General features: G+C 40.3%; 1 protein-coding gene across 4 annotated transcripts; it reads left to right on the top strand.

Moving 5' to 3' along the window:
- The first annotated feature begins 3,356 nt into the window (after positions 1–3,356).
- YTHDC1 (YTH domain containing 1) lies at positions 3,357–24,067 on the top strand. Of its 4 annotated transcripts, XM_041427837.1 has the most exons (18): positions 3,357–3,479; positions 7,252–7,353; positions 7,959–8,287; positions 8,420–8,774; positions 10,034–10,123; positions 10,630–10,683; positions 11,293–11,387; positions 13,245–13,353; positions 13,454–13,571; positions 14,416–14,500; positions 16,373–16,539; positions 19,015–19,097; positions 20,506–20,542; positions 20,635–20,674; positions 20,778–20,840; positions 22,292–22,426; positions 23,046–23,253; positions 23,646–24,067. In XM_041427837.1, the coding sequence occupies exons 1-18, from the start codon at positions 3,452–3,454 to the stop codon at positions 23,693–23,695; spliced, it is 2,148 nt and encodes a 715-aa protein (XP_041283771.1). In that variant the 5' UTR covers positions 3,357–3,451; the 3' UTR covers positions 23,696–24,067. The 4 variants fall into 4 exon arrangements, with proteins under 4 accessions (XP_041283771.1, XP_041283773.1, XP_041283772.1 ...); XM_041427839.1 differs by lacking the exon at positions 10,630–10,683 and having other exon boundaries at positions 3,368–3,479; XM_041427838.1 differs by lacking the exon at positions 23,646–24,067 and having other exon boundaries at positions 3,368–3,479; positions 23,046–23,565.
- The last annotated feature ends 380 nt before the right edge of the window (positions 24,068–24,447 follow it).

Raw genomic sequence — 24,447 nt, 5'->3', positions numbered from 1 at the left:
CTCGGCAGTGGTCCATCTTAGTAGACAGTCTTCAGAGAATGTCCATCAGCAGCTACTTGCACAAAAAAAGGACAAATGGGCTAATATTAAGATGTTATAAAGACATTTCAAAGGGAGAATTTCCAAGCAGCTGTAGTGATCTGGTTTTGAAAGGCATTCAGCAGACACTGAGGGAATTCTTCAACATTCCTTTAAAACAGGCTAGGGCAAAGCAATTAGCTGTCCCTTTAAATAACTGTATCTATCAAACCTCTGACACAGCAAGATCTAAAAGGGAGCTCACTACCAAGTTTAGCACCATTTTTCCCCTCCCTTCCAGAGCGATTTGCTGTATCGTAATCTATGCAGGAAGCCACAGCTACCAGCTCTTTGCTGCACTAAGGAGTTTCTCTCATCCCAAAATTCTTGAACAAAAGCCCATCAATCAAAAAAACCATAAAAATGGTTGAGGCTGAAAGGGGCCTCTGGAGATGGTTTAGTCCATACAGACTAACATTACATCCTTGAAAAAAGCATCAGCAGTTGTGCACACTTGCAGATACCCACCACCATTAACAACATACTACAGTAAAGGTGCTGGACTCATGCTACCAATATTCGAACTTTGTTCCATGTGAAAGGCATGAAACCCACCAAAAGGTCCATGATGGGCCTTAAAGTACAGTATTCTCCAAAGCTGTCTTGGTGCACCTGCAGAAACAAAGGGAAGCACAAAAAACAGACACCAGCAGCAGCCCCACGGAAGCGCCCTTCCATTTAACTCGTGCTGACAGCACCATCTAGTGCATTACAGGCTAACAGACCTTTTTTCAATAGGTAGCAAAACAGGAAGCAAAGTTTAAACCACACAGTAATTTCTAGTAAAATTAGAAAATGCAAGTATTGCTTATAAATAACACATGTTAAATAAACTTGTTGTGTGCATACCAGACACTAAAAGGTCACTCCACAAGCACCTTACCCAAGTGATGATTGATGTGATCAGAACAGACACACAACAACTGCTTCAGTGTTTGGCTACAGAATCAGAAGCTAAGTGCCAGTAAAACTACTACTGTCAAGTTTTGCCTATTGGACACTCCAGAGAACAGATAAATGTTGAATGAGTTCAAGATGTAGCACTACAGTAGCAATCACCTTTCATCACATCAAGAAGCCAATACAAAGTTGAAGAATAGGAACCTTTATTTCATTCTGTAAAACTTCACAATCACCTCATAATTTTTACCTCATCACATAATTCCATCTTTCATCATCTCTCTCTGCAGAAATACTTCAGTTCTTCAGGGCATGCTTTCATCCTCTGTTCAGACTTTGTTGCACAGCTTTGAAGTCTGAAGACAGACAAGACCAAGCAGTGTTACAGAGCGCTTTTTGCACTCCAGCCCCCACCACTGGAAAGGAAAAGTGCTCCCTTAAGCTAGCCAACAGCTGCTGTGCTGATCAGGCATTTCTACCAACCTGTCCACTCTGGGAGCACAGGCAAACACAGTGAAAATATGGAGTGAAGAGTCCTGGAACTGCAGTGTTTTGGAGAGGGGAATTCAAGGTATTTAGTTGACTGGCTGCACCTATCAGGCTGGTCTAGCAAATATCTGCAGCCTTACAACAAAAATTATCCCATAGTCTAAAACATTACTCACCTTGCTATGCCTCTACTCCAGTTAAAAAAAAAAAAAGAAAAGAGGCAGGTAGAACTTTTATAACAGTTAGCATGTCAGGTAATAAGATATAAACATATAAATTAAACATATAAATTACCACAGTGGACAGAACAAGCCTTACTTTATAATTGCAAATTACACACAGCCCTAATAACAGAATCATGAAATCATTACCGCTGGAAAAGACCTCCAACATCATCAAGCCAAACCTTTTACCAATTACCACCATGTCAACTGTAGGAGTAAATGCCATGTCCAGTTGTTTTTTGAATGCCTCCAAGGGTAGTGACTGTACCACCTCCCTGGGCAGCCCATTCCAATGCTTAACTAACTTCCCTGAGAAAAAATTCTTCCCAATAACCAGCCTGAACCTCCCCTGGCACAGCATGAGGCCATTTCCTCTCATCCTGCTGATACTTGCCTGGAGAAGAGGGCAACCCCCACCACACAACAACCTTCTTTCAAGTAGCTGTAGAGGGCAACAAGGTCTCCCCTGAGCTTCCTGTTCCTTTGGGTGAGCCATGCTTCTCCAGCAGAATGCTGCGGGACACAGCACCAAAGGCTTTACTGAAGTCCATGTAGTCACATCCACAGCCTTTCCCTCGTGCAATGGGCAGGTCACCTGGTCACAAAAGGAGATCAGGTTAGTCAAGAAGTGCCTGCCTTTCCTAAACCCATGCTGTGGCCTGATCTCCTGGTTGTATTGAACATACTGATAAACTAGCAAATGCAACTTAGTGCCCAACCTTCTTCATAAGCTGCCCAAAAGGGCAACTAAGATGAGGTGGTAAAGTTTCCACCTACGTTACGGTAGAAAAGAGTGATGTTCTAAACTGAAATTCATTTTAAAAGCAGCGTGGATAGATAAAGCACACGTGTTTCGTATTTCACAGAACAGTTTGGGCTGGAAGTGACCTTTAAGGTCACCCAGTTCCAACCCCTCTACCACAGGCAGGGACACCTTCCACTAGATCAGGTTGCTCAGGGCCCCATCTAACCCGCCCTAGAATGCTTCCAGGGATGGGGCACACACAGCTCCTCCAGGCAGCCTGTGCCAATGCCTCACCACTCTTACCGTAAAAAAAATTCTTCCTGATACATAATCTAAACCTACTCTCTTTCATTTTGAAGCCACCCCCCCTTGTCCTCACCCCACATATCCTTGTAAGAAGTCTCTCAGCATCTTTCTTGTAGACTCTCTTCAAGTACTGCAAGACTACAATTAAGTCACCCCAAAGTCTTCTCTAGGCTGAACAATCCCAATTCTTTCAGACTTTCCTCATAGGTGAGGTGCTCCAACCCTCTCATCAGCTTGGTAACCCTCCTCTGAACTGGCCTGATTGCCAGGAGAAAGTAAAAAAACAATGAGAAGGGGGCAAAAAAGGTAAAAAACAAGAGAAAACCAGGGAACTGCAACGCCCAACACCAGGGGTTAAGTAATTATGTTAAACTTTGCCCCACTCAAGACTCTCAGAAAGGGCTCCAACACCACACACAGCTGTCACAACAGCACGGAAGAAATGCGAGCTCCCCGCACTTCCCGGAGCAGAGAATCTCCTCCTTTCCCCACACCTCCCTGTCCAGCCAGCGAAGCCCAGCCCAGAACTGCCAGGGACTGACATGGCGGCTGCGCCCTCACGGCCCCGCGCTGCGCATGCGCCGCCACCGCCCTCCCGCGGCGCGTTCTGACGCGGGGAGCGTAAACAAAGCGGCGCCCTGTGGGAAGAGGGAAGCGCTACGTGCAGGAAGAGGGAGCCTCCATCTTAGGCGCTCGTCGCGGCGGCGGGATGGCGACGGATGGCCGGGAGGAGAAGGGTATGTGGCGGTAGAGAGCGGGGCAAGCGTTAGGGCCCGGGGAAGGGGGAAGCCTCAGGCGGGGATCGGGCCCCCGCCTGAGCCTTCCCCCTTCCCCGGGGCCACCTTGGAAGCTGGTGCTGGGCCTTCAGCCGGGAGACGTCCGTCTCCTCCAGGGGAGCGGAGCGGCGGCGGGGTCAGGAGTGACCCTTCGACGATGATTTTTTTTTTTTTTCTTTTTTTGCGGAAGCCCTCGCTGTGTTTTGCCGGGGTGCAGGAGGTAATAGGGCCCCTCATACTTTGGTGTCCCGGCAGCAGCGGCTCGGGGCAAGGTGACTCGAGCAGCGGGAAGAGGGAGAAGTTCGTGGGCCGTAAGTTTTACATCATCGACAGCGAGTTACTGCAGGTTGTCTTGTCGCAGGAAGTCTTTGCTATTTTTATCGCGGCTTTTTGTTTCTGCTCGGACCGCTAGGCCGTTTTGGGGTTTTTTTGCACGGTTTTCTGCGGGGGGGATGTAGTTACTTTAGTAAGCAGAAGCTGGTGTTGGGATCTTACTTTGGCGATTGTTGCTCGGCTTTTTGAAGGCAGCTGTGAATTCTGGGCACTGTGGGTAAATAAATTTGAGTTAGAGGAATAGGACGATTTCAGAGTCGTTACTGTGGAATAATAATAATCTAGGGCAATTAGTGTCGAATAATAGAATCACAGCTCTTATACCTGACTGCCGCTATGCACGGAAGCCGAAGTGATCCGCATGTTATCTGTGACATTATATTGGTCAGTCCTCACCAAATAGTCTCTTTAAGAGGCCAAACCAAAGTTAGGTGTAGCAGATTGCCGTTTGGTGGTTAGTGCAGAGAGTTGTGGAGTTACAAAAAGGGCAAAGTATCACTAGGGTATTGTGGCTTGGATTGCGTTCATTTGGATTTCTGTGGAGAACGATGCTTCCTGTAGAGCCTTTTGCAGGATATGCGTCCACAAAATGGCTTTGCCGGAGTGGTAAAGGTTTGCTGTCTGCTATTTCTTGTGAAACTATATGGCATGGAAAATTCCCAGCAGATTTTGTTAGAACTGATAAATAAAATTATCGGTGATGCTTGATCTCCTTAATGGTATTATTGTAGGACTGCTAGATTAGGATGTGATCAGGTTGTGTCAAAACCGATCTGATCGCTCACTGTGGATGAGCAGTGATTTTGAAATGTTTGCTGTTGTAATATATAAAATTTCTATTCATACAAATATTTATCCAGTTGGCCTTGAATTTTTTCTTAGTTTTTGTTAATCACTGCCAGTCGTCAAGTTATATTTTATTTTTAATTATTTCTCATGTGAAAGGGGTTATTTTGACTGAATAACAGGCGTTGATGCACATTTGCAGCTGGACTGATTTCTGCTGTAAGTGCTCCCTTTGGAAGAGAAATGCTGTTTTACCACTTAAAAAATAGCAGAAATAAGGCTTGCAGACCTGTTTAGTTTGAAATCACAGGGTCTTATTTCTTTTGTGTGCCAAATGAGATTTTTGCTTGGACCCTTCCAATAGTTCTAATTCTCCTGGCCAGCAGATGAAATGGCCTCCAGGCTACCTTCCTGCTATTTTGGGCGAGTTAAATTTGTTCATGGAAGGATCCCACATAAGATAAGTGGCAGGAGAGCTCTGTTGGGAGTATCTGTCACAGAAAGAACTCATTTGGTCCCTCCCTCTTCAGTGGTGATGGACTATAAAACACCTGTCCTCTGCCATTTTTCTGTTCCTGCTTTTGTGTCTTTCCTGGTCCCTCTCGGAGATGATTTAGCTCTTCAGGCTGAACGCTGCCGGTGGCGGTTCAGTGAGAGGAATTGCCTGGTGCAGGTCAGTCAGCGTATCCAGTGCGAGACAGGAAGCCGGCTGCTAAATAAATGTGGAGATGTGTTTCTAAACAAATCAGGTCGACGTGCCTGTAGAAGGGGATGGGGGATCCTGCTCCTGTCTCCTGCACCCTTTTCAGGTTCCAGCTGCAAATGAGGTCCATATAGCGTGGAGGGGATTTAGGAGAGAGTGTGTATCAGACTTGCGTTTTCTGTTAAATTTTCCTTCTCATTTACTTCTGAATGAGCTGATAATGAGGAGTCTTTTAGCACCTTTCAATGCTGCTGCAGTAGGCAGGTTAAATGTAGTTTACTCAAGAGTATGTTGTTGTCTCACCAAGAGGGAAACAAATCTAAGGTTCAGTGTGTGTGATTTGAGATGGATGATATGTTTAATTTTATAATCTCAGTGCACCTCTTTTTCATTAGTGTCCAGTAAAAAAACCTTGTGCTCTAGACTTGCCAAGCTTCCTGTGGGCAAGCAGAATGCAAGCCAGGAAATTGCATCCCATGTTTGGCAGTTGCACAGCCGTGAATCTGACTCTCATATATTTATCAGTCACAGCAAGAATATTTGCTGTGGATGTATATCTACAAACATGAAGGGCTGCTCCCAAGAGAATTGTAATGCAAGTTTGTGTTGCATTTAAATGCCTACTAACTGTAAACTGCTAGGGAAAGGTTTGATCCACTTCTCTTGCACCATTTCCTTTGCATTAGAGACACCAACTGAGCAGCTCAGAGATCACTTCTGCATTCCCCTACCACGCCAAATGTGGAGAAGTGCCAGCAGGAAAGTTAGTGCACATGCTAACTTCAGATTTGGTAGTATACAGTAGAGAGTCAATTATAATACTAAATTTTTTATATGTATAATGTGGATTATATTTGGGGGTTTTTTTAATATCAAGCTGTAAATTTTATTTTGTGTTTCAGCTCAGTATTTTGAGATAGACAAGGTGCCAAACTCTGGAGGACTTAATTGCTGCATCACTTCAGTTTCATGCAGTACAGGAGCCCTTACCTGCATCTGCCACGGATATTGTAAACCAGCTGAATCCTTGGAGATTGCTCTGGTTTCTCTTTCCTGAGCACAGAAAATTCAATCAATCACAAAGTGGAAAGAACTAAGAATTTTGGAGAGATTCCAAAATTAATATCTTTTTCATTTTCCCCTTTACATGTTTAGGCTTAATTCATTCTTTTTAAAGTGCTTGGAATATAGGTCTGCTACCCTAAAGCTTGTGACTCCTCCTTCTGACAGGATCACCATATATCCCTTTTGGTTTCAGGCAAAGTGAAACAGCCAGAAATTGTGACAGATTTTAAAAAGTTTTTTGAGCAGGTGTGGTCGTGTACTGCTTCTGGCATGAATTTTCTTTAACACTTGCCCTTTTGATCAAGTTGTGGGGTTTTTTTTCAGAACAGCTCAGAGTTAATGATGCAGCAAATAAGTACTGCTTTCCCCATTGTGTTTTTTCTATTTGTAAGTGAACCACAAAACCCACCATTCTAACACAGCAATGACAACAAAAATAGTGGAAGAGAGATAATTCATCATGCAAGTTTCAGAATTTGGCAGAGATAAGGGTCCCTCCTCTTTACTAATGGCACTCAGGCTATCTCCTGGTATCCCTTTTTCTGAAATTCTATGTTCAGCTTTCATTTGTAGGTCAGCTTTCCTGTAAAGCTTTTGTGACATGAGGAGCCAACTTGGACCTTGTTTAGAGGTCTAAATGCATCTTGTGACATATTTTAATTCTTTTATTTGCTCTGCCTGATCCTTCCAAATGAAAGTGTAGCAATAAATCAAGAAGATATCAATTTTTGCTTTGTTGCGGATCTGTAACCCTGAAGGAAATGTTTGGGTTTGTAAATAATAGTTCTGTAGTTTACATGTCCAGACTTTTTATGGTTGGTTTTGACTTTTTTTTTGTATTTTCAGATGGTGAACTGAATGTTCTGGATGACATTTTGACTGATGCTCCTGACCAGGATGATGAGTTGTATAACCCCGACAGTGAGCAAGACAAAAGTGAGAAAAAGGGTATGTGACTTTGCTAGTGGATGTTCTGCAGGAACATAAGTGGTAAAAACTGTCTGTCTTATTTCAGTTAGTCTTTGAACTAGTGGATTTTATAACTTGATTCAAAGAGTGAATGAGTTCCAGAAGTCTTTGTTCCATGGACATGTGCTTTTTCTCCTGACCCTCCAAGCAAACAGTCAGATCCATTTCCTTTTGTCTCAAGAGCAGTTGTTGAGTCTGGCTTGTTCTGAATTCATTTGCTGTTAGAAAATGACTGTCCTTTTTGGCTCAATGAAGTGAGATGGAGGTGGAGCAAAGGGGTTGCAAAGTCTGATTCCAGCTCAGTTCTTGATTTGGCTTTAGACCAATCCCATAAGCATTTAATTTAGTATTTCCATGTATAGAATCTGAGAAACACATACCTCTTGTGAAGTAAAGTACATGTTTTAGAGCATGAGCTGTTCCTAAGAAGCAATTTTGAGTGTTGCTGCAAAGCCTACAACTGGAAGATGTTTCCTGTGACTGCAGCAGGGTAATTACCTAAAACAGAGGAAGTAGAAGCCTCTGTACAGTTTTGGTTTGGATACCAGAAATAACACTGAACTTGCTATCTCTTTCTATTTAAGGATCAAAAAGAAAAACTGACAGGATGGAAAATGCTGAAAGCAAGAGGCAGAAACCTTCTGTGCATTCCTCGAGGCAGATGATGCCAAAGCCTCCCAGTTCATCAGTTAGCAATAACAAGAGAATAGTGAGTATGAAGGGAAAGCTGGTGTCAGAGTACAAGACCGAGGAGTACCAGAGATCTGACAGAAACAAGCGCCCAGACGGCGATCGGAAGATGCGAATGTCAAGCAGTTCCAGGGAACCTTATAAAGGACAACCAGAAAAATCTTACATGAGGAAGAGGGATATTGACAGAAGGGCAAAGTCTTCTACACCGGACACTTCAGAGGTATTGAGTATTCTTGCTGCCTTATAAATAAAGCAATTTTATGAGACTTTTGTAAGGCAAGTTCTCTTAGGACTGTGTGTGCATCCTGACAATGTTATATGACTGCTGATTCACTTTTTCTTTAAACATCAGAGAATCAGGCATGATGTGGATAGAAGACCAAGCAGATCTAGCCATTCGTCTAAAGAAGAGGTGAACTCTGAGGAATATTGTTCAGATCACGAGACTGGCAGTAGTGGTTCCTCTGAACAAGGCAACACAGAGAATGAGGAGGAAGGAATGGAAGAAGAGGAAGATGATGAAGGGGAGGAGGATGAAGAGGTGGAAGAAGATGGGGAGGAAGATGAAGAAGAGTATGAACAGGATGAGAGGGATCAGAAGGAAGGAAATGACTATGACACACGGAGTGAAGCCAGCGATTCTGATTCTGAATCTGCCTCTTTCACAGATGGGTCAGTCAGATCTGGGTCTGGTTCAGATGCATCAGGTAGGCAGCATCTTGCATGCTAATGTGAAATACCTTGCCACTGGAAGTTTGACTTCTTTGAAAAATAACTACTTCCTGACCATGTCAAAAGTAAGCCGTGGTAGCAGAAGTCAGGAAGATGTTCATTATGAAATAGCATAGGCAAGGAGAAAATGTACTAGAAAGTGGTAAAAGAAAGTTGTGAATATCCAGATTAGTGTGTTGAGGGTTCATTGTATTCTTGACTGCTTAGGCTTTGCTGTTCAATGCTTCAAAACACTAAAATTAGTATTTTCTTGGGTATCTAATGGCGTAGTTTTCCACACGATTAATTTTAATTCAGTGTTGAGCTGTTTGGTATCCATCTAGATGAGTGACCAGGTAGACTGGTGTAGTAAAACATTATGTCCCTGGGGAAGGATAGCTGAATCTTAAATAATGGCTGTGCTCAGCATAGGAAATCTAAACCTAAGCTGGAATTATCAGGGCAGATTTAGAATGAAATAAATGTTTTAAGCAGAAACTAGAAACAATTGGTTTGTATCTGTATATTGTAACTGGTCCTAACTTGCAGATGTGAAGTGCTAATGACGTAAATACTTTTGGGTTTGGCTGTTCGTTGTTTGTTTTTTCTAGGAAAGCAGCTTGCAATCCTGTTAAGATTCCTATTGTGTATCTTCCTTGTCTGAAGTCTCCATAGGTGGTCATCCTGCTTAATATGCTGCCTTTTTTAGCTCAGCTCTGCTGTATGGAATTAGAGACAGCAAGGTGTAACCTAAAGACAAGTGAAGTTGTAATAACTGTTCTAAAAAACTCTGTGGTATAACGTAACACTTTCTTAAGAGTGGAAATAATTGCCTGTGTGCCACAGTGTTTTGTTTTTCTGTCTCTTTACCATTTTTGAGCTCTGAGCAAATGAGCTCATATCACTATTGCTACACAGTTTGTGCTAGATGTTGCACATTTGGGTGAAGGCTAGAAAGAAACGCTAACCCACCCTTACTAAAAATATAATAATAATAATAGTAAATTCTGTCTCTAAACACTGCACAGATGTACTAGATTTGTGCCATTCATCTTCCTTTTGTGAATGAAAAGCTTGAGTAACTAGCATTTGCTTCTTCTGTGCATGATAGTTTTGTGGCAACAATCACAATTTTAATGCGCAAGCCAAATGGTAACTTCACTTTTACTGATGCTATTTTCTTGTCTCATTACTTTTTAATCTCAACTTTGCCTGTGTTTAAAGTATGGCTTTCATTTTTTATGGTTTCTTTTAGACGAGAAAAAGAAGGAGAGGAAGAGAGCTAGAGGTATCTCTCCAATTGTTTTTGACAGAAGTGGGAGTTCTGCATCAGAATCATATGCAGGTATTCTTCCCTTTTGTTGCTTGTCACTGTGACTTGCATCAAATCTTAATGTGTAATCTAAAATAAATGTAACTGGCTGTAGAGATTTATAGGGTCTGTAGCTTTGTAAAATTTGGTATTGACTTCTGGCATGTTGTGTGTGGGTACCTTTGGGGGGGAAGTAGGCTTTCTTGTTAATTTAATGCTATTCTGTTGCTTAAGTGGAAATTTCACTTTTTTTTTTTTTTTAAACTTGGAAGATGATGATTCAGTGACTAGTTTTCTGAGTAGGAAATTGTTAAAATACTATTAAAAAAAAAACAAACCCAAATCAAACAACCCAAAACTGAAACAAAAAAAGCAAAACAAAACACTCGTGCACATTGAATAGTATTTTTTGTGTGTGTGGGTGTGCGCCAGAAAGCATAATTTGTCATGAATGAAAATTGTATGGGACAAGGCTGTAGAAATTGTATATTATCTCTATTAAAGCTCAATCTGAACAAATGTACTTTGGCTAAACACAGGTTCAGAAAAGAAGCATGAGAAATTATCATCTTCCGTTCGTGCTGTCCAAAAAGGTATCATTTAAATTTGAATTTTTAATGCATGCCCCATAGCAAGCCATTGTCTCTGTTGATTAAATTACCTGTAAGTAGTGATGTTCTGATATAAATCAATTTGAGCACGTCATTATTCTGAGCATGATAATTGAACCTTGAGCTACTTTTGCATGTTTTGAGAGCGATATGCAAAAAGTTCAGTCACTGTGCTCTTTGCAGAGGCAGCAAATTCAAAAAGGAAGTGCTTAAAGCTGCAAAGTGGAACAGCATTCACCATTCTCTGTTGAACAGTTTGTGCTTGTTACGAGTGTTACCCACCATTTATGCAAAGATCTTAAAGCAAGGAAATAAGTCCTACATATCGGAACATCACTGAATCATGCTGATTTTATTTTACTTTTTTCTTTACTTGGATGTCTGAATTTTAGTTTTAGTTTGGTTTCCCCTGGCATTTTGTGCTCTGCAGCTTTGACTTTTAAGTTGGGGGGTTGACCGTGATAATACATAGATAAGAAATGGGTGGGATACTGTGTATTTTGAAGGAAGCAAGCAACTATCTATACTGACAGCAACATGTTTGGTAAGTATTTACAGTTCAGCTTATTTGATACTTTGTTTTCTTTTCAGACCAAACAAGCAAACTTAAATACATTCTCCAAGATGCAAGATTCTTTCTCATCAAGAGTAATAACCATGAAAATGTATCACTTGCTAAGGCAAAGGTACGTTGTATTTTCTTCAAACTGATCCCTTTGTCTGTTTTCAGGCACACCCACCTTTGTTTGGGAGAGTGTGTAGTTGGATGCATTATTTTCTTTATCACTTGGATCTTAGTGGATGCAGCAACAAAAGCCACTGCACCTTGGTTCTTCGGCTTCCACCATAACCTAGAAAAGGTCCTAGACCACTGGCCATTTATCTTGCCAAGAACTGGGTTAAAAGGGGCTTTAGGGTCTGTTTGATAACATCCTAAGCCAGGCTCTGTTGGGAATGCTGGGGTGGTGTTTTCTCCCATCAGTCAGTGCCTCTGTTCCTATTGCTGTACTCTGAGAAGGTTCAGAAGGTTATTTGGCTATTTTCTAATGCTACATGAGTAATTTAGGTCAGGTGATTCAGAATCTGAAGCCTTACTGTGGAAATGTATGCCTGGCAGTGCTAGTGTGAGCGAGTTCTTTGGGAGGGATTCCAGAGCACCTGATTTCAGCTGTTGAGGAATTGCACTAGGTGTCCATCGCACCACTCTGGTGGTTTTGTATTGGCATGTGTTCTTTGGAACAGGTCATAGAGAAAATACTTGATTTGCTGTTACACAATATACATAGAGTAGGTGATTCTGTTAATGAAGATTTTCTAAATTATGATGAAAATAGCATCAAAATGATTAAACAAATTTCAAAGTCATGGGCATGTTTGGTTCTCACCCCTCTTTCCAGGTTTGAAAGTGCAGTGAACACCATTCTGACTGCTGTTTGCTTTAGCTCTGTGAAGTAGTCTATCCTTTTTGTGCTCCATCCATACATGGAGCTGCAGCAGTATCCTTGTTCCTGAAGTTACTGAAGTGGATGCTTTGTCTCTCAGTGTAAAGGCAACAGTGCTTTGATGCTGGACTTTCATGAAACTCACTTTTGTGGTGCCAGTGTAATAGGTTGTTCAGTTCACAGCAGGGCTTTACAAGCGGCCAAAAGCCATGTAATCTGACTGAAAGCTAGCAAAAACCCCAAATGGTTCTCTGGTGGCTATAATGAATTACCAGAATCAGACAAACACTGATCTGAGTTCAGAGTAGGGCATAAATACTTACCTTCACTAAAAAAATGCAAGGGAAGGAACGTTGACTTTGGTATGTATATCCTGTCCTGAGGCTGAAGCTTGTTTACCCAGAAAATGGATGGAGGAGTAATTTAATAAATTGTTATTCTATATCTCAGCTCAGCTGGTACCTTAAAAAGGTTGAGTTTTATTGTGTGTGGCTGCATAATGGCTGGTGAAAGGAAAAAGATACTACTTAGTAGTAGGAGATGTGTAAGGCTAATAAACAAAGTGATTTGACTTGCCTAGCCAATTTGAAGTGTTACTTTGGTGTCTTTCATGTTGCTGGCATTTCACTGAAAGTTTTAAAGTCTGCAAACTGTCCTCAGCTGATCTGCAGTACTATGCTCAAGTCTACCTGCCCACCATTTATTACATATTCTGTTGGTTTTTCATCATTCCTGTGTGTTATGTAATGCATAAATTCCTTAAGTCACTTGAAATGTAAGTGAAAACTTTAACCTTTACTGTTTTTAAGTTAGCTGACTATCATTGTAATTGCAATGGAAGTCTTATAGGTGGTCTAAATGCATCTTCAGTGTTCAAAAAAAGATTGAAAAGCCAGTGTTTTAAAAGTTTTAGTACAAGGCAGGCTAAAATATTTCTTGAAGGAAATAAATTTAACAATACCTTTTTCTTTCTATTATCTTCTGTTCTAGTACAATATTTTGCTCTTGTTTTCTTCATCTACATTAAGTATTTATGTTAGCTAAATTTTTTAAGATGAACTCTCATGTTTTGGTGATGGGGTGGATGTTTTTCTGTTCTAGGGAGTATGGTCAACACTTCCAGTGAATGAAAAGAAGCTTAATGCTGCATTTAGATCAGCAAGGAGTGTTATTTTGATATTTTCTGTAAGAGAGAGTGGCAAGTTCCAAGGTAAGGAAAAGTGAGCTATTATCAAGGTGAGTGAAAGTGGGTTTTATATGCAATAGCCTTTCTGTTATATCTTTGTTACAATTCATACAAAATCCTTTAGGGTTTGCAAGATTATCTTCAGAGTCCCATCATGGAGGATCACCTATACATTGGGTGCTGCCTGCAGGAATGAATGCGAAAATGTTGGGAGGTGTCTTTAAAATTGACTGGATTTGCAGGTAAACAATTGTGCATTTATGTTGCTGTTAGTAATAAGGCATTTCAATACCATTTTTGCGTGTTACTCAAGTGCCAACAGCATCCTTCTGAAACTTGATTCAACCAGAGATCTATCATCACTGCTCACTTGAATAGACAGCTATGGATGAAAAAGAAAAAAAAACATGTAAGGACAAGTCTGTTTTGATCTGACTGAGCAAAGGAAATAGTACTGAAGCAACATATGAGATAGTGCAAGTATTGCACTATGTGTAGGTTGTGAGCAGTATGTTCTTACAGAAATGATTTTAAATCTTTATTAAGGAAAAAAATTACAGTAATCCTGTGAAACACATTGCATGGTTGTACAAGTACTTTGGACTGCCAGAAAGACTGAAAAGTGGAAAAGTGAGACTTTGAATTAGAGAAAAATCTGTGTTGGAAAGGTCCTCTAGAAGCTGCTGACTCCCACCTCCAGCTCAAAGCACTTCTAGCTTCATAGTTAGGTCAATGCTCAGGGATTTATTTCAGTATGTGCCAGGAGCTACCGCATGTAGAGACTGGTCAGTGTATTCAGATGGTGAAATAATAAACAAGCACAATCTCAATATTGCACAAAGACCCAAATTCTCTCTTTTAAAGGAGGGCCTGTCATCCTACAGACTATATTAGTTACTACTGCAATAAGTAAAAGGGAAATCTTCAGTTACTAGTATGTAGAACATGAGAATATGTTCAGAGGCCTGGCAATACAAAGAATAACAGGATTATTTTATATGTAATCTCCTGCTGTATACATTTTTAAATCTTTTCTTAATAAATAAAATGAGACAAAACTATAAATGGTGCCACTTGCATATTTAGGCGGGAATTGCCGTTCACTAAATCTGCTCACCTGACCAATCCTTGGAACGAACATAAGCCAGTAAAGATTGGACGCGATGGACAGGTTTGTTAATTCTTACTTTTTTTCTATAACTGACATCCTCTAGTGCTTGCTTCCAGCTTTGAATGTGCAGGAGATTAGGAATGTTTTTATAGCAGTTACTTGGAGTAGAGTGCTGTGGCAAAGGCAATTTGCTTCTTTCTAATGCTGTTGTGGAAGAAGGAAAGGGAAACAATACAGTGCCAATTCTGTTGTCATCTTTATGATAAACACTGTTTGCTTCAAAACTGTGTAGTATTCTGAATTTGAAATGTGATGTGCTTTGAATTGTATAGTCTGCAAACAGTATAGCATCAGGCTTTAAGAAAAAGGTCTGGTGTTTCCAGTTGTGCTCTGCATTACATTTTTTTATATGTACTGTATTGCTTAAGGCATAGACTCCCATTATAGAATATATGCTAAGCAAATTTCAAGTGGGGCTGGCTCTTTGTCTTGTCAGACATACCAGAGTGCAGGTATGTTGCTGCTGTCATGATGTACCCAGGCTGTGGGTAAAATAAAAAGTTCTGCTTTCTTAAGACAAGGTAGGAGGTAATCTCCATACTGTATGAAAAATGTCAACTCCATGTTGTGTTGTTTTGCCCACAGATATGTTTGCTTTGTTATGTAGCAGGAGAAAAACAGTAGTTTTGGTCTTGTTTTTAGTTTAGTGTGAGCTTCAGAAAAAAAAAAAAATTCAATTGACTTAGCTACTGTTAAATGGCCAAAGAAATTTTTTTTTTCCTAATGTTTTGTCTACAGTAGACTTGCAATCTGGACGTGGGTTTCAGCATTTTTCATCAAATTACTGTACTGTTATGGTCTGGACAAGCATTGCCTGATGCTTGCTCTCCCTGCTTTTCAAGTCTGCTTATTTCCTGAAGTGGTTGTCATTTATCCATTTATATTTGCACAACTGTGAATGGATCTCTCTTCTGAGGACACGTACACTGAAAATCTGCATTTACGACATCATTTGGGAAGGTGTTCTGCAGGCCTGCAGTCGCCAGTTTGAAGAAGCACTTTTTGGGATTGTTTTGCACCTGGCTCCTGCTAGATTGATTTGATGGCCCAACTTCTTGTACTGGAAAAGAGAGTCAGCAAGTTCATGTCTGTCCCTTTCTCCTCCAGACAGCTTGTGGTGTCCGATGGTCCCATTATCTCCATCTTGTTCCCCATATCCCACATATTTCACTTTCAATCTAGGCTGGAGAGACCTGACTTTCTCAGTCATTGCATGTAGGAATTGTTGCACTCATTCAGTTGTTCTTGGTGCCCTGCTTTGAAGTTTTCCATTTCTATTGTGCCCCTATTTTTTGGGATGCAGGGGCACAACTGCACCAAGTATTTAAGGTGTGGGTTGAATATGAAATTCAGTGTGATGCAATGGCTTTCTTATTCCATGTTCCTTTCCTAATAACCCTGAGCACACAGACTGCTTGTTTTGACTGTGGTCAGACCTTGAGTTGGTATTTTCATGGACCTGTCTACCATACACTCGTGCTGAGTGGTAGTAGTCAACTTCATCAGGCCATGGCTTTTTATGTGAAGCTGGGATGGATTTTTTCCCTACGTGTGTCACTTTTCTTTCTGTAATAGGTAATCATTTTCTTTGTGATGAAAAACAGTCCTCTGATTTTATAGCAAAACAGTGATGTGGCCTGTATGTCTCATGGGAAGATATGGTTACCCAAAGTGTTGGACTATTTTATGAAAATTCTAAGTAGTACCCAAAGAGTTAAAGGTAATGTAAGTGAATTTTGCTGTATCTAGTGATACTGAAATCTCTTTGAAGTGTCCTTTTTTTTTTTTCTTAAATGTCTGTTGTCAGTGTATTTGGGGAGAGTTTAATATCTTCCATTTATAAACCACTACTGAACTTCTAACTAATTCTAGGAAATTGAGCCGGAATGTGGAACCCAACTTTGTCTTCTCTTCCCTCCTGATGAAAGTATTGACTTGTATCAAGTCATTCATAAAATGAGGCACAAGAGAAGAATGCACTCACAACCCCGATCAAGAGGACGCCCATCCCGTCGAGACCCCGTTCGGGACGTGGGAAGGTTAGAAACGTTCTTTGGACTGATAATAGGCACATGTGTCAGAATAACGTGATGGAGGAATGTGATTCGTCAAAGCTTTCCCTGCGATAAAGAAGAGAGAAAATCCTCAAATCAAGCTGCATGGACAAGTTTGTGGCTTCATTGAGGATTTCACATGGTTCCCCGGTCTGTCATTTTTCAAGAGGAAAATGGGGATCTTTGCTTTTGCAGAAAAAAGCTCTTAAAGTTCTGTCTCTAGTTTAGACTAGATCATTTATTGAGCTAATGCAACTTGTAATGCTAGCTGTAGGTAAGCTTGGCTTGATTATGAGCAGGCTAGATGGAGAGGAGGAAATATTTATATGCCAAAAATGTGTTAATATCTTGTAAAAGCCTTTTCTTTCAGGTGTGTCTCTGGATAAGCCTTATCAAATATGGGACTTTTATAAGGATCACTTAGAATTTTGCAGAAGATGCCGCCTCATTTTGAGGATAAAATATTTAAGTTATTTTGATATTCAAGAGGAGCATTATTGGGACTGTTTCAAATTGTGTCACCGTGATGTGTTAACCCTATTGCCAAATATTCTCTAACATGTAACCACTGAATTCACACATCTTGCTGAGCTTCTGAAAACAGTAGGTTCTTTCCAAAAGGGATCAAGTGGCCCTTGGAGACCCGGCAACAAACCAAAAAGAATGGCTGTTGCTGTGTCTGTATATACAACCTTTCCAGATGCTGGCAGTACCTGTGGACTTAAAGTATTTTTAGAGGATCGACATGGTTATTGATCACTGCTTTATGAACTTAACATCATTTTCCAGAAAAAAGGGGGTATAACTTGTTACAGAATTGGAGAAGTCTTTGCAAAGAACTGATACTAGCCCTTCTGCCAAACACCTTTTCCCCGTGGTAGCCACTTTGCATACAGACTGATGTATGGTTTGGGCTGAAACCTTTGGTTAAGTTTCCTTTTTGTGGAAACGTCCTGTGGTAGGTACAGAGCCCCAACAAGAGTCCCCATTTCCTTGAGCTTAAAAAAAAAAGGACACTGTAACGAGTAGGTAGGAGGAAACCTGGCAGCGCCCCCCTATTTTTGGCTTTAAAGGACTGAACACCAAGATGGCTTTTGGAGTTAAGCTAAGAGGTTTCCAGTGCAATAAAGTATATACAAGTGAAGGTTTTGCAATGGACTGCAAACTATACATATAACACCACCACACCTTCTCAAGCCTGCCAGGGCCTCCATTTATGTATGTGGCTTACAGCTTAAAGTCAGTAGTTGGACTACTATATGAACTGTTTCTATCATATTTTATACCGGTCGTAAATGCACTCTCAAAACTACAAGAAAGCGGTATGTTTATTCTTTACACCAGCTTTTATTTTCTTTGATCTGAATTTGCTATAGATGCAACTGCTTTGGTTTTTGGGCTTTTTGCTCATACTAAAGAATCTGCTTCCATTTTTAAAAGCTTAGTAATTGGGTATGGTGGGCTTTAATGACTGAAGTTGGGGAAGGGAGGGAGAAGTCACTATTTGTAAAACTAAAAGCTCTATAAGCTTGTTTCTCAGCCAGCAAGTTGCACAGTAATTAAGCAATATAAGAAAGTGTTAATGTCTTGTCATAAGGAGCAATACTGTTGGGGAGGGGGAGTGGGGTGAGAAGGGAATGGTTTTGTAGCTGCTTTGTGTTTAGAAACACTGTTACATTAGCACCAGAGTCTCCCCGTACAGTAATGTTTATGTACCTTGGAGCAAAATAAGCAGCCAGTTGTCAGCTCTTTTTTGAGCCTAACAGCAACTGGAATAAGGAAGAGCAGAGTTCTTAATATAGCTTCTGTCAAAGAGCTGCTTTATAGAAAAGAGCCCTAATTATTTTAATTATTAGGAAGCTTGAGCGTTATTAAGTTGCAAACTGTACCAGTGCGTTGCTAGTAAGTTGCTTAGAAATTATTAGAAATAATATAATTGGCCTATTCAATTAGGAAAGTCACAGTTAAAGTTGCAATTTCACAAAGCATGCAGAGTTTTATTTATAAATGTTATGGAAGTAGACCTTATATTGAATTCTTTACCCTATAGCTATCAAATGCAGTAGTCTTCATACTCTCTGACTGCAGCGTTCTGTGAAATTCTTTGTTATCCAATAGGTTTTTCAAAATGTAATGTGGAAAGTGTAATGTTAATGCCTAAATTTGAGTTTGCTTTAGACAAATTTGTTACCTTTTGTTTGGGATGAAGATGCAGTTGGGTAGAGTTCCTTCCTTAACTACCAAAATTCTTGTAGACAGAAAATAACAGTGGAATGCATGTAATTGAGCTATTTCTGATTCTTTCAGGTCAGATTTAAAACTGTAGAATATTTTGAAGCAAATAGAGTTGAGAATGATTACATTGCTATCCTGGGCAGCTCAGACTATTCCTGTGAGGTATTCTGCTGTGACAAATGCTCCAAGCAACCTTGTTTAATCTTTGATATCTAATTTGTGTAGGCGTCGACCAGAAGATTATGATATTCATAACAGCAGAAAGAAACCAAGGATTGACTATCCCCCTGAGTTTCACCAAAGACCAGGTTAATATCTTACTATGAAGATTTGTGTGCACCAATTCACAAGTGTTTTTCTTTTAGCATATCCTTGTTAATTCAAGAGTAAAATACTGATATAACTGGGATATAAAAATGTGACTTGTTCCAAGTGCTGCCTGCTGCTTTAACCCACTTCTCAAAGAAGTCAGTGACACTGTTTCACTGGTTTGAGAGCTGAGTTAGCATAGGCTGAGCCCTTCTAGGAACCTTGAACTGTGTACATTGTTGTAAATTGTCTTCTCAAGTGCTGTATTAGTGTGGGCACAAAAATAGATCTGACCTAGTTGTCAAGATGCTAGTCATCAAAGGAAAATGTTTGAGAAATTTCCACCTAGGAATGTCAGCTGAGACTGCATGACTAGTAGCCTTTGTGTGAAGATGATGGCAGACATTGTTATGTTTTCAGAGAGGTTTTTTTACAAGCTTGACATGAGTTAGGGAGGAGGATGTTGCACTGCATTTTACAAGAGGATCCAATGTTGAAGGGAAATTTGTTGTTCCCTAGAAAGAAATGCTTGCAGTGGTACTGCAGCAGCAGCACTGCTCGTAGTCAGCTTTTTTTAAATTTTCTTCAGAAAGCAGCTATTAAGAAATTGTTGCTTTTAGTCTACCAGATTGTGCTTCACATCTCTCAGAAAAGCACATTCTGCTATTTCAGTTGTGGATTTGTAAACCTCTTCAGAACATGCCTGTATCTGTCCAGCTTGTCTACAAAGACTGCATTCTTTCATGCAAAAAGTGTTGTTGCTGCTCTGCATCTTTCTAATGCCATTGTTTAAAAACCAGAACAAGATGTTTTAAAAAATAATGAAGGTCCCTGTTTTATTTTAGTGCAAGCATGCCTGATGTTTTGCACCATTCTACTGAGCTCTTTAAAGGAATTTACTGAAACTGTATGAATTCTTTACCCTGTGGGGCTTTTCCAGATACTTTTTAGATTGTTTTTAATTTCCTGTGTAGTGTTGTGTCCAAAACATATTAGGAAATGAGCTTTAAGGGTTGCCCCATGAACACATTCTACTGAATACACAGTTAAGAATTAGTAACAGTCACATGCTAAATGCCTGGAGACAGCACTTTTCAAATTCATGTGCATTCCTAATTCATTTGACTGAATTTCAAGTCTTTATTTGCACAGTTTCCCTCTTGCATATTTGTTTGTACTGGGTGCAAGTTCTTACAGGTTTATTTATGTCACTTTTTTGTTACTACGTTATACTACTTGTCTGCATTGTCTATTAGAAGCTGTAAGTTTTTAAAAATGAGGGTAATGGCAGGTAGACATAATTTTGTAGGAGGCACAAAATGAAAGGACACTTTCTAGTGAATATAATTTTTAAGGCTGTTAACTTGAGATGGTAAATTGAATTAATACTGCTTGATGTTCGAACAGGGTATATAAAGGATCCCAGATATCCCGAAGTAGACAGGTAAGGTGTGTTCATGTTATTCATTTTATGTCCTGGTAACTTGTCTGCACGGATAAGTTGGATTTAGTTCTATAAATTTTTATTCCCAACAGACGATTTTCAGGAGTTCGGCGAGATGTATTTTTAAATGGGGTAAGTTGCTGCATGCAAATTTTTTGGGCAACTTTATATTCAGCTTTCTGCACTTCCAAAGAACACTCAACACAAATTTTAATATTACTGTCTTTCATTTTAGTCCTACAATGATTACGTGAGGGAGTTCCACAACATGGGACCACCACCACCATGGCAAGGAATGGTTTGTGTCTTGTTGAATTTGATTTTTCTCCTTAGCATACAGCTTCTTTTTGTTTCCCCCAAAAGGAGTCTGGCATATTCAAAGTGCTTTCAACTCTTCACTTTTCCTAAAATGTGTCTTTGCTGTAGCCATGTAAAAATTTTAGGGGGAAAGTATTGATAATAAGTATTTTGAAATTTACTTCCAACAGTAGTCTGGCATTCTTGGTAAGCTCTGAAGAATTAGCAGAACCCTCCTTTAACATAGATGGGAGGGTGTGATCACATTCTGTATCCTGCTAAATGTTCATGGTAATTGGCTCTTGAACAGCAAATGCATCAAACAGGTGGACTTGTTGAAGAGGCCCATGGAATGGGCTGCTGGGCTCTAGTGTTGTGCAGTGGCTTGCTTTTGGCTATGGCAATGAAGCATGCAGGAAACTGGCAAAATATGCTGCACAACCTAGTTAAAATAAGTCTTCCTGTATTACAGCCTCCACTGAAATGCACTTTTTTCCCCAGTAAGACGAGCGGATACATGAGTGTACGTATTTACAACTATGTAGATAGTTCACTTGAACAAGTTGTGGCCTTCATGTCAGGGGAAGTAGTCATAGTAAGGTTATTTTGGTTATATTTAGTAAGTCTGGCTGGATTTTGTATAACTGAGTCTTTTGGCTCTTGTTTTTACTGGCAGTGAGCAAAAAGCAGTGCCAGATATAGAGATGCTCGTATAGCCTCTCATTTTTGTCAGCTGAAACACAACTCCTTACAACTGAAGGAAGTAAACAAGCTTGTCAGATGGGAGGAAAACCAGTTTTTTAAACAGTTAAGCCTCCAGAAACTCACTTTTTTTTTCTCCTCCCCTCTTTTGCATGCAGTCCATGTAGTTGTCCTAGAATCCAGTGCTTCCATTTACTTTCTTTGTAACAAAGATGCAAGCCAAAATGCTTTGGTACTATGTCAGTGGAGGACTGTGCTGATTGAAGAAATGGAAGAAATAAGCCAAAATAGGTCTTGTTTAAAAAAAAAAAAAAGGGCTAGCATTTTGTCAAATAATTTGTCTTGCAAATTATTTTGTTTTTAATTTAGAATAGAAACATATTCATAAGGAATGAGTATGACATGTTTCTCTAAGAGCTCACTGGTTTGGGCAGAATTCACATTCTACATGCAAAGGTTTAAAAAACCCAAAACCAAAACTGCCACACTTCTGCTACATAAGTTTTATGTACGGTGTCATATTGAGGCAGATGCAGAAGGAGGGATATCAAGCTGTGGGGAGGGTGTTTACCAGACTTCTCCAAGCAATGGTAGAGAGGGGGTAAAGCATGCCAGCCTAATGGAGAATAGTCTGCTGTTCAGTTAGGAGGCTGTGATCAGATTTATTTAGATGCTGTGTTTTCCATCTGAATGATGCACTGCTTGTGTGCATTCCTTTGCTTCAACAAACTTCCTGTAACTTTCTTGTAGCCACCGTATCCGGGTATGGAGCAACCACCACACCACCCTTACTATCAGCACCATGCACCTCCACCTCAAGCTCACCCTCCATACTCAGGACATCATCCTGTACCCCATGAAGCGAGATACAGAGACAAACGAGTAGTAAGTGTCCAGACAGACAGAGGGGATGCAAGTCTGCAGGCCAGGGTAGGAATCTGGGGTCCAGGGGTGTAGCCTAGCCTGAGCTTTGATGGCCTGATAAACAGGATATTTATGACCTGTGTTAGAGTTCCTTGGAAAGATCAGTTGTTTAGATTGACTGCACACTTGCTGCAAATTTGAAAAGCCTTTCTCTCCCTGGTGAGGTAGAGGTGAAAAATTCTTACTCTTAAACTGAGGTTTATGCTTAAATTGGCTTCCGGCCTGTCCACCTCTGAACATTTCCATGCTGAAGCCCAGTTGGAATAAGGACAGGCCTGTAACTGTGCTTATTGACAACAAATTACTTTATCAGCAGAATTTTGTGTTTTAAAACTTCTTACAGGCGCATCAGAAAACAGGGTGGATTATTAAATTTCTGTTAGCTGGCTTGAAAGGCTCCTTAGCTGTCAGGTCTGGCATTTGAACCCCAGATTCTGCACATGGATGCTGGACAGTTTGTTTGATTGGGTTTGCCTTTTCTGAAATACTGAGCTTTCTGAAGAGTTACAGCCAGCTTTATAGATAAGGAAGGGAATTCTGATCTGGGAAAGAAAATAGCAGAGCTGTCCTTTCATCACAGCACGACTATGACATGAGAGTAGACGACTTCCTTCGCCGCACACAAGCTGTTGTCAGCGGTCGGAGAAGCCGGCCCCGGGAGAGGGACCGAGAGCGGGAGCGCGACCGGCCTCGAGATAATCGGAGAGACAGAGAACGTGACAGAGGCCGTGATCGGGAAAGGGAGAGAGAGAGGATTTGTGACCGGGACAGAGACAGAGGTGAAAGAGGTAGATACCGAAGATAATGTATCTGGAACAGTGCTCACTTGAAACAAAAAAAGCTTGTATTTTTTTGTGTGTTTACAAGTAGTACATTTTATTTTCAGCTGTCTACTTAAAGTTCGTTGTGTAGAAGGATTTATAATGACCCTCTCTATTCCAAGCATGCAGTGAACTATGAACTGGAAAAACTCAAATAGGCCAAAAATAAAATACACAAAGCTGACACTCAACTTCATGTTTCTATTGGAACAAAGTTGGAAGCAGCTAAGAATGTAGATATTGATTAATTCTCAATATGTGTTCTACTTAGTGACTTCATTCTAGGTTTTTGAATACTGATGGATAACTGCCTTTTTTTTTTTTTTTTTTTTTTTTGCTTTGATGTTTTCTTCCTGTAGTTTCATATGGTTCGATGGGAGAATGCTGCTATCAAGTATGCAAATACTGAAGTATGATCTCTTTTTCTTTTTTTTGACGGTATGGCAGTGTTGTAGCAGCCTTTTTTCCCCCCCCCCCCCCCCCCCCCCCCCTTTTTTTACCCCTATCTGTGAAGTCAAGTGGGTTTTTTTCAGTCTTCAGTAAGGAAAGCAATATTAAGGAGACACTATTGATACCTAATTTTTAGCCTTTTTTTAAAATCTTCCTGTGTTCAGTAACATTTTGGTCAATCCTCTTGTCTGGTCTCTTTCCAAAATGTACACATTGCTTGGAATGTTCACAACCTGCGTGCGTGGAACCAGAAAATATTGCTGTATTCTACATTGCTACCATTTTTTTTTTTTATATAAAAATAAATTGGTAACTATTGAAACGTTTAAAACTCCATGTCGGGTTTCTTGGTTTTCTAAGCTTGACAGCTTTGCTAGATTCCAGAAGTTCTAGGAAAAGATCTGTGTTCATAAGTAGTTCAAATGTACTTTGTGGTAAGCAAAATTGATCTGAAGCCTGAATTTAGGAAAAGGACTGCTGATATAAAAGGTAATTGCATTTCTGTTCCCATAGTGAAGTAGCCTGCAGCTCATCAGAGTGATTAAGGCCCTGTGTGCTCAACTTAATCGTATGATCTTCAGGCTGTTGTCCTCAGGCACAGCATACCTGTCTTGGGAATGTTAGTCCTGCAAGATCCAGAGTCTGCACATATGTTCTTTGTAGTGGTCACTTGTTACTTCTCTTAAATAAGAAATATTTTACCTAAATGCC

Source organism: Onychostruthus taczanowskii, unplaced genomic scaffold, assembly GCF_017590055.1.
Source record: "Onychostruthus taczanowskii isolate IOZ18803 unplaced genomic scaffold, ASM1759005v1 scaffold12, whole genome shotgun sequence".
In the NCBI taxonomy this organism is placed as follows: domain Eukaryota; kingdom Metazoa; phylum Chordata; class Aves; order Passeriformes; family Passeridae; genus Onychostruthus; species Onychostruthus taczanowskii.
The sequence above is the reverse complement of the archived record's forward strand: the minus strand, read 5'-3'. Positions and strand labels throughout refer to the sequence as shown.